Consider the following 10,676-nt stretch of genomic DNA (forward strand, 5'->3'; position numbering starts at 1 on the left):
ACACATACCATGCATCTCAATATTATCATTGATACTTTGTACTCGGGGTATACAGTTAAGCTGGAAGCTGTCTAAACCGGCACTCATTGGGACTGAAGAAATAATCCGGTTTAGTAAAAGTGCTGGATTGTAGAGCTGCTGGTAAATGTACAAGCCATGAATGGGGGCTGAGATTGTGTGCCGGTGCTGACAACTTGCCGGATTGGACAAATTCCGGTTATGACAGCTTCCACTGTACTCAAAATAATCTCCATCTATAAGGTGCGAAAATTCAGTGAACACTGCAAAACACTTCTACTAATGACACAAAATATTATGACTATAAACAAATAGATATCGTAATTTATATTGTTGATTTGTATTACAAGGGGGACAGCGCAGTAGCTGAAACAGTGAAACAATTGCACGTGTGGTACGTGATGAGCGTTAACTTAGACCATCCCTACTTGTTTTCGATGTTTCTTTTAATCTGCCTTTAATGCACTCCCTTGTCATACAAACCAACAATAGGGATTTGAAACTCTGATCGTCTGTTAAACATTTTTTATCCTTGCTTGAATACATTCTGATATTTGAATGCTCAATTGGCAAGGTAAAATTATGAGGATTCGCAAATCTTATTTTCACTTTGTTCGATATACGTATTCGTTTAAAGTAAAATTAATCAGTTGCGTTTTCTCTGCAAACAGACTATAATTAACCAGATGTAAACACGCCTATATCGAACTTCTTTGATACAATGCGACTGAAACAGTACAGCCCACTGCTGACAAATTGTAGAAAACTACATTTTATTTTGGAATGGAAATGACAAAGTAATGGCCACAAAATACCAGTAATGTTTGAGCCAGTGTCATTACATGAACCCTGTAAGTGATCTCTCAATGTCTTACATCCTTGTAGAAAGTCAGCAAAGAATAATTATTTGTTTACATATTTCGTTTTGTCTATGTTCGCGACATCAGAACAGTTCTAGACGCGTATGGTCATGTAAATACCGTAGTACTGTCGGAAAAGTAACATCTTATGCTTTGGAGATTAGATGTAAAAGGAAATCACAAGTCATGGCAAAAGTTAGTAAAACGTTTAGTTAGAACAAATTTAAGGTATAGTCAAAACCAAATGGTAGCCCGTTCAGCCACCGCGACTTCCACAAGAATGGTGGCTGAGCTGGCTAGGCGGCTGACTTTGTGTGCTGGCGATTACGTGCCTGGCTCTGAGAGTGCGGGTTCGAATCCCAGATGGGCCTCAACCATAAAAAGTACTAGAATTTGTACTTTACTAAGACAGTGAAATCCCAAATATGCCATATGTTGCATTTGACCACTTTCTAAATGGCACTGTGTAATCAAAATATAAACTGTTGTCTTCTCATTAGGTGTGCCCTGACCCGCATAATCCGGATAATCCTCTTCTAACAACTAGATGATCCTTCATTGTCCTCGTAATCCTTTATTAATTGGCAAATGATACCAGTCTTAGGACGCCAATATTTGTTTTTCACTCAACCGTGAAGTTTGGTCGAAAGGTCGGCATTATTAGCCTTATATGAGAGAGAGAGAGAGAAGGGGAGGGAGAGGGAGAGGGAGAGAGAGGGAGGGAGAGAGAGAGGGATAGAGGGAGAGAGCGGGAGAGGGAGAGAGGGAGAGAAATATGCTTTATTTTAGTCTCATCTTGTACTTGCATGTAATATACGCATGGATTTATAAGGATGTGTATGCACAAGCCGCCGAGAGGCAAATAGAGGCATAGGGGCATAAATATACTTGCATTGGATAAAATGGTTAAAATAAGTTACACCAAATTATTCAGTTAAACAGAACAAGCACACACTAGCGCACGCACGCACACACACACACACGTACACGCACACAGACTATAAGTGATAATCACAGAGGCCCTCATATAGAGATGAACGTGCATAGGTATTACCTGCATTCGTTTTCACATTCTCCACTCATCCTTACACACACGATACACACATCCACAACCGCCGAAACTGTTGCACTCCCATGTACAATTTTATACACTCATGACCACTACCACAGCCAAACCAACATCTACCAAAACTCGCGTCCACCTCCAAGGTTGTATCAACACTTCGAATCATCATGAACAGAAAACAGAAAAACATATATAAGTAAAACATTCTCAGATAAAGCAAAATAAAGTGTTCACATAATTAACAGGCTTTTTCTTCTTTGGAGCATCCTATCAATGCAGTTGACTAGACTTTGTTGTATTTTAGGGCCCTGCATCACAGTCAGTATCTATTCGGGAGAGTTGAAGTTGATGAAATTGTCAGTAAGGAAATCACTGTTAAAATGTTTATATCTTATATCAGCATACATTTGACAGTCTGTCTAGAAATGTTGCCCTGAACAGAATGGGCAGTGGTGTGGGTGGCCGAGTGCATCTGCCAGTTTCTATACACAATGGGAGAGTCCCACATCGTAGTTTTGCTAATAGTTCTCATTTGTATCGTCACATGGAGTAGAATAAGTAGCTTCATGGAGCCCTGTCATTTTTAAAGTTTCTGAATGTTCTTGATTTATTTCCGTGTTGAAGATATTTGTCGTTCCACAAGTCACTGAACCACTGTTGATCGCCAACAACATTACATCTATTTTATACATAACGCAAAAACTGACCATAAATGAAAACTTAATAAAATCCATGTTTATGAACGTTTTGCATATAGGTATTTTTCCCCCTCCAAATCTCCATGTCATCTCTGTTGTTTCAGAGAATAAGATGTTTAGGGCACATAAAGGATATGTCATCACCCGATTGTTAACCAGGTGAGTTAAACTTGGCAAACTTTTCTCAAGTTTAGTCATACAACGTTAAAGGCAGGAATTCATCACAGAAAAACCTTTTTCCTTCTGGCATAGAATGTAATTTAGATATTTTAACAGGATGAAGAAAAACATCATCCTTGTTGTAATACTCTTCAAAACGGTCCCTATCCTCACCCCATAAATATGTGCCCGGTAACTTTAACATGTTTTCCCACTCCTCAATACCTCCAAACACTGTGTGAAATATGATTTCAACAAACACATTGAATTTTGAAAAATGTTCCATATAGTACTGTACCTCATCTTTGTAGCTTGCAGGAACGTAAGCAATGTCTGATCCTCCAAAAAATATTGCATCATCTTTCTTTGAATTTGTCCATATCATTTGTTTGAGACTGTTATACTTATGTATGTCTGCTATTTTCAAAGCGGCAATGGCAGTCTGGTACGCATTTAGACCAACTTTAGGATGTGCAAACCACCATTTCAGTCCTTCAGACGGTTGATAAACATGTGAGTTGAGAAACCAGAGTTTGTCAACAGAAAAGGTATGAATATTCCACACATTAAGCAATACATCGTCACCAATGTACAAATATCCATCAACAGCATACTGCATTTTCATGGCGCGTGTAAGACAGTTCTCAGCAAACCATCCACGGTAAACGTCAATCTCTAGAAAGGTCAAATGCTTGCCGAGAGGCTTAGAGTAGTTTTGAAATTTATCTTTGTTGCTTCCACAATAGACAATGCGTGGGAAGTGCAACCTGTACATAGTCTCAAGAAACGCCAGGTTGGCATAATGGGGGAAGTTGAAGACAACAATTAATAAAAGATTTGGATATGTGTGTATTTGACTGAGACCATTCAGTTCTAACATGCTAAACGAATGATTATGAATGGTATTATTATTACAATAAGAAGCTATTTCAGTAATGTGAGAGACAAAATTTGGTGATACCTTTCCGGTGGAATATACTTGAGGTGGTGTCTGTTCAGCTGCCCAGAAGGTGACATTGACCTGTTGATTTGTCAGGCGAGTTTCATTTGGCAATTTGGAATCTAGTGTGACTTGAGCACCATTTTGAAGTGAACCGAATGGAATTCGTGTTGGTTCTTTGTATCCTAGAGCTTTGAGGTCTTTGATCCAGAAGTGAATGAGGACAGCATCGGCTATCTTCCAAAATTGTTCATGTGCCATGTCTGTTGACAGTTTAATCATGCAAGCAAAGAATGGTTTGTCTGGTTCACATGTCCACGTTCGAAGGAAGGCGACAAGACGTTCAGTTTGAAAATACAAATCATTTTCATTCACAGCATCACTGAGGTAGGAGTGTGAGTTCCTCTTTCGGAATGCATTTGGTGGAAAGAACCCTAAGTTTCCTCCCATCTCCCAAAGAAGTCTCTGGGCCCAGTAGCCTCTCCAGATGTCACATACTGGGAACGTGGTTGTAGCTGGAACCAAGAGAGCCCATAATGCATCATAGAGGAAAAGGGTATTCTGGGAATTAAAGGGAGAAAATACACCAGCTGGAACAATAGCTGGTGGAGCTCGGTCATCAAAGGTCACATTGAGCCGAGAGTAGGTTTGTTTCCGTGTCAGTCTAAAAATGGCATCCATATCTGGGTCACCATTCACAATACCCTGCTGTATGGATGGAGTTTTCCAGTGATTCAGCGCATACTCTTGGGTGATATTTTCTCCTACAGAACCAAGCGGGTAACCTCTTGGCCACAATGTTGGCTGTCCAAAATGACGGTAAGGGTTGAAGAGCTTTTTGCCTTTATACATGAGACCCCACATTGTTGGATCAAGAACAAATTGTTTCAGTAAATGAAGTGGATGGTTTTCATCATCAGTTTCGTAAACAATTTTTGCGCCATGAGCTATTGCAAACAGATATCCAACTGTTTTCCTGCCAAGAGCCCGTTCTGGAAGATGAGGGGTCGTCTCAAAACCAAGTCGATGCTGGTCGTCCAAGCTCAGATATGTACAGTTTGGGTACCTGAAAAGGGCAAGATGTAACACAAACACCAATATTTGACTCATTCCGTACTTTCGAAAAAGGTATCCATATACGAAACTTCATTTGAATATTTCTGTAAAACCACACAATACTTATGCATCACCTCAGATATTCAGCATCCTTCGTGATGTCAATCTGGTGTATTACATCCTTCGTGAAATTGTAAGGGAACAAGATGTATTATAGTCCATGTTAGGTGTACAGTGAGCGAGCGAGTGTGGTTTCGACGACACTATTAACACTGTCATTATTTCATGACGTGATAGTGAGTTAGTGAGTGAGTTTAGTTTTAGCAAGCTTTCGGGAATATTACGGCTGGGGAAACTACAAATGGGCGTCACACTTTGTATCCTTGTGAGGAACTGAACCAAGGTCGTGATGAGCGAACGCTTTAACCATTATACGTCACGACGTGTTTACTCAATACAATGCATAATGTGATCGTGATCTCCCTCTTGAATCACTCTTTGAAGTCTTCCATGAAAGTTTTCATATACGCCATGTTTTACATCTGCACTTAAAACACACCTCAAAACTGAACCCTCTTCTAATGATCTAAGTAATGGTATCCCCAAACCACGTTATTACACCTTGTATCTTACGATTGTATTGGTGGTGATATAAACGTAGCGCTGAGGACGGAAAGGTAAACCATGAGTCATTTTGAGTTGTTTCAAAGGCATTTACAAGTTGGTGGAATCAAACTAAAATTCTGTATGGTTCAACTTCTTTATTATACAAGGTCACAACGTTGTGACCTTGTATAATAAAGAAGTTGAACCATAAAGCATTGTTAGCACGAGTCATTTTGACTATGAACATAAGAATGAGAAACTTGAGCTTGATAGAAAGTCTCAGGTTGTTACCATGCATAGATTTGTCTAGACACTTGTACAGCACATACAAGTCTAATAACCCGGGTTGGGGTCTTCATTAACATATGCTTGCCGTAAGAGACAACTAACGGGATCGTGTGGTCAGGCTCCCTGACTAGGTTGTTGAATGTCATCGCATCCCAGTTGCGTAGACGGATACTTATGACCTTGATCACTGGATTGTCTGATCCACACTTGATTATTTACAGACTGCCATATTACTGGACATTTGTTGCGTGAGACAGACAAATAAAACACGGTACTAAACAGTCGGTTTCCATCAGATGTTTGATGGAATACATAACATTGGAAATAAGAGACCCAGACTTAATGATTATTCAGGGATGTTGACAGTAGAGTGCACCCAGGGTTTCTCGACTGAACTTCTGAATGAGAGCATTAATCATCATTTATTGTGCATAGATGGACACGGGACCAACATGAGTAAAATAGTAAGGTAAAGACACATATATGTGTCGCACTGAGAGTGAGTGAGTGGGTTGATTTTTACGCCACACTCAGCAATATTACAGCTATATGGCGGCAGTCTGTAAATAATCGAGCCTGGACCAGACAATCCAGTGATCAACAACATGAACATCGAACTGCGCAATTGCGAACCGATAACGTGTGTCAACCAAGTCATTGAGCCTGACCACCCGATCCCGTTAGTCGGCTCTTACGACAAGCATGGTCGCCCTTTTATGCCAAGCATGGGTTGCTGAAGGCATGTTCTACCCCGGGACCTTCACGGGTAACCAAGGGTGAAATGGTGGAAGTGAGTCGGGGTCAGGGGTCAGGGTTCTGATAAGTCTTTCTAATCAATAGGTAGTATCGTCTATACGTTTTTTTTGTAATGGAAATTACAATACAGTTTAAATAACTGACCTAACGTACACTCCTGATCTTTGCCTAATTTTCCTGTTGGTTGTTTAGCGCTCACTTGTATGAGTCATCCGACTAATCATAACTGCACAATTTTCTATGCTTTCAAAAACGATAATTACAATATATTAATGATTCCCAATGTAAATTCCTGTTGTAAATGTGTGAACCGACGGAATATACTGTAAACCTATTTTGATTCTCTCTTGGGTAGATTATAGAAAATGTTAGTGATTGCAGTTGGTTCATAAAATTTGACAACTAAGTAGATTCGATAATATTGAAAACCTACTACCTGACAGATTTATGTTGCTCATGCGTTTTCATATTTGCTTTTACGTTTTGTTGTCTGATTGGGATACATAATAATATTATACCACTGTAGTATCCCGGTATCATGGAATATAATCAAAACCTATTATCTGTACACATTTCTGTTAAAGGGTGAAACTCTTAATCTACCTTCGCACAGAATTTCCTGGAAATTCCTTAAAGCGTTCGCTTGTCAGGTCAAAAGCCGGAGTTTGGTTCCAGTCATAGGCATGTTAAGAGTGACCCTTAGTGTCTTGAAAATGTATCATTTTGATAAAAGGCAAAGGACTTAATTTCCTTTGAACAAAAGGACCAAGTATTTTTTTAAGATTCACAGACTAACAACACATACATTGGTGCTACAGGTGCAGGAAGCATCTTCAGTTATAAAGTTACATTCCTCTACATTAGGTAAAGGTTTGAACGGCAAATATATTTATTGGTATCTTGTCAAGCTATGTCTTCTTTCAACGCACTGTCATTTGTAACTCAGATCGTCACGGGTAGTACAGCAAGTATGGGTTGCTGAAGATCACTTCTAACTCAGATCGTCAAGGGTAGTATGGGAAGTATAGGTTGCTGAAGATCATTTCTAACTCAGGTCGTCACGGGTAATATAGCAAGTATGGGTTGCTGAAGGTCATTTCTAACTCAGATCTTCATGGGTAGAATGGGAAGTATGGCTTACTGAAGATCATTTCTAACTCAGATCGTCACTGGCAGGCGAATAACAAATAAACATAGTTACCTCCAGTCCTTTGGAGTAAGGGCGTCCCCGACAACAACGACCTTCCAGCCGGGTATCTTTGCCAGTGACTTGATGTCCAAAGTTGGGCTCGAACTGGTCGTCACAACTATCCATCGATCTGACCGAACTGCTCTGAACTTGTCTATCACCCTGCAAAATACAACGGACGTGTATTATCTATACAGTATTTTCTTTTATTAACGCTTCACCCAGCTATATTCCAGTTAAACGAGTGGACGTAAAATAGTAGTAAGTCTAACTATATTCTCGATGTCCAATGTTGTAAATTTTCCATTTTATCGTGAAGGGATCATTAGCACAGCCATATCCAACGTTTCACATATGTGGGTAATGTGGTTCACGAGATATGAGTCATCACAACACATTGGGGTATAATATTTGTGAAATAATTGCAGAAAATGATAGAGATATGTCATTTGGTACCTCTTGGATACGGGTATGTCATAACATAATATAACATATAGCGGGTGTTTTAACTGAATCTATACGTGTAGGGAAATACATAATGTGTGTCAGCCAAGCCATCGAGCCAGACCATCCGATCCCGTTCGTCGCTTCGTACAAGCATGGGCTACTAGAAGATCAGCTCTAACCCGCATTTTCACGGATCACGGGGACTTTCCCATCCAATGAGCGCTTGTCGATCGTGATATAAAAGTGCTCTTGAGAGTCATTTAGAAGTTAGTATTCAAGTGTAAGGCAAATATCATAGATGACACCTCCATCCTTATTGTATGTAAGAAGTATGTAATTTTCTGAACTCTTTGTGCCTTCATCAGGTGAATGTACCTCCCCAAAACGTTGTGACATAGAATAAAGATTATTCAGTTAGTTTTCATATTTGCCTTTTACTTCATAAAAAAATGAAGCCTCAACTGCGGAAAAGATCGCAGAGGAATACACTCACCTTTGAGACGGTGTTTGATACGTTGCAGTTGGTGACAAGGAGAACCAGACCAAGTAAACCAGCACGAAACACATGCTCGCAATCTTCAGAATTCTGAAGACACGAGCAGACCTTGCCTTCATCCTGACTTTCATGAGTGTGTCAACCTTTCTGACGCTGAGATCAGTGCAATATTGTGGTCTTATTTCCTTGACTACATGATGTAATCAAGATTATCCTACCTCTTGTTAGAATGTCCGTCTCGATTGGTTCCCGTGTCCACTAGTAGATTACGGTGTGAAACACATTATTTAATGGTTCAGTGCACATGCATAGGCAGGGCTTCCCCGTCCAGAAAGAAAAATGTTAACAATCATCTTGTCCCCCCTGGAGGCATAGCCCATTAACGGATTAATTAAGAGCTTTTGTTGTTTTCAATCAAGAACATCGATGGATACAGAAATAATGAAATAGATTATCAAAGATATAGAGCGGTCAGGTCGACATCGGTACTTGCTGAAGGCCGAAAAGAGCAGTCAAAGGTTACTGAATATATTTACATAAATTAAGTTAAACAGTTACTGCGATGAGATTTTATGACTACGGTGAATTAGGCTGATATCCCATCAGTATATACGTAAGACATATCAAATTGGACAAACATGTTATGTTGTAATGACCAATTAAACACCAGTTTTTATAATATTATGCACAATCTATTTTCTTTAATTACTGATTTTAATTTTTCGTTGCTTCTGGTATCAAGTGTCAAGGATACTGGATTTTATCATGTTTCGTTCACCAAATCTGTAACTAGCATTGTTTGACTAAAGATAGTTGTGTATTTTGATTTATTATTTGATTTATTTATTATTTATTTATTTATTTATTTTTATTTATTTTGATTTATTTGATTTATTCTGATTTATGTGTTACATTCTGTTTATGTTAGGGGCTGTGTATTGTAATTGAATGTTTTTATAATAGAGAGTAATATGATAGTGAAATGCTCGTATAATTGTGGAGAAAATATCATATAATTGTATTTTGTGACCTTGAATAAATGCTGTTTTTCATCAGCATTTCCATCACGTCTGTTGCGTTCATATCAGTCACGTTGGTGGTCAAGCTGAAGTAGTGCTGCAGTCTTGTATATATACATGCGTAATGCAGCGCCTTGAAATCAGACGCATGTTCAATCCAAAAAATTCGAACTGCATAGATCTATGTGACAAAGTCAAAATTCAGGGGTAGTTGTTGTTATGACCCGCCATCATTGTGGTCAAATGGAAGTAGTTCTCATAATAAGACTTGTCAACGCGCGGTGAAACGGCCTAATATCAGATAGCGTCAATCCAGAATTGATGTCGTCTGATTTTTCTGAACAACCAATCAGAATCCAGTATTTTCTTGAGTCATGGTAGAATTTCCGTTGCTTCTAGTATCAAGTGTCAAGGATACTGGATTTTATCATATTTCGCTCACCAAATCTGTAAGTAGCATTGTATGGATTAAGAGTAGTGTACAAATCAATCTCACTGATCAGTTTAAGCGGTTAAAGGTTATTACTCCATAAAACATAAGTATTACGTAAATGAAAGAAAACATGCAATTTGTTATTCTTGAAAACAGCCATGGGAAACAAAATGGATATCAATGACAATGACAATTTATTTCAGTATGAAGGCCACATGGCCTAAAGTACATGAAGTATACAAAAGAAACAGTGCACAGCGGTGTACAAAGAGTGAAGTTTATGTACTGCCAATATACTCAAATTGGCAAGTTTCGTTTCAAATAGATACTTAAAGCTAGTAGGTGTTCATAGTGAGTTGATGTCAGTAACTGATAATATTTAGCACGTGATGGATTAGCATGATAATATGATGGAATAATTTTCTTGCTGCTTTCAGAATAATAAAGGACAAATAAGCAAAAAATGGTACTCATCCTCGATTTGCTGCAATTGGCTGTTAGTGCATAATAACATTTTTTTCTCAACAGTTTTATCAAACCTATACTGTTGAATATTTAACTTATGTGAAAGACAATGAAACTTACATAGGATTCTTCTCGAATGGTGTCTGTTAGCAAGTGCGGATATGTATTTCTCAGGAGTTA

The 10,676-nt window shown here is 38.8% G+C and overlaps 1 protein-coding gene across 1 annotated transcript; it reads right to left on the bottom strand.

The window, feature by feature from the left end:
* Window positions 1–2,832: 2,832 nt before the first annotated feature.
* On the bottom strand, window positions 2,833–7,791 carry LOC137282462 (uncharacterized). Its single transcript, XM_067814218.1, has 2 exons — window positions 7,649–7,791; window positions 2,833–4,807 (listed from the first exon to the last, which is right to left on the bottom strand). The coding sequence occupies exon 2, from the start codon at window positions 4,603–4,605 to the stop codon at window positions 2,833–2,835; it is 1,773 nt and encodes a 590-aa protein (XP_067670319.1). The 5' UTR covers window positions 4,606–4,807; window positions 7,649–7,791.
* Window positions 7,792–10,676: the final 2,885 nt, after the last annotated feature.

The sequence above is a fragment of the Haliotis asinina genome, chromosome 4 (genome assembly GCF_037392515.1).
Source record: "Haliotis asinina isolate JCU_RB_2024 chromosome 4, JCU_Hal_asi_v2, whole genome shotgun sequence".
Classification (NCBI taxonomy): Eukaryota; Metazoa; Mollusca; class Gastropoda; order Lepetellida; family Haliotidae; genus Haliotis; species Haliotis asinina.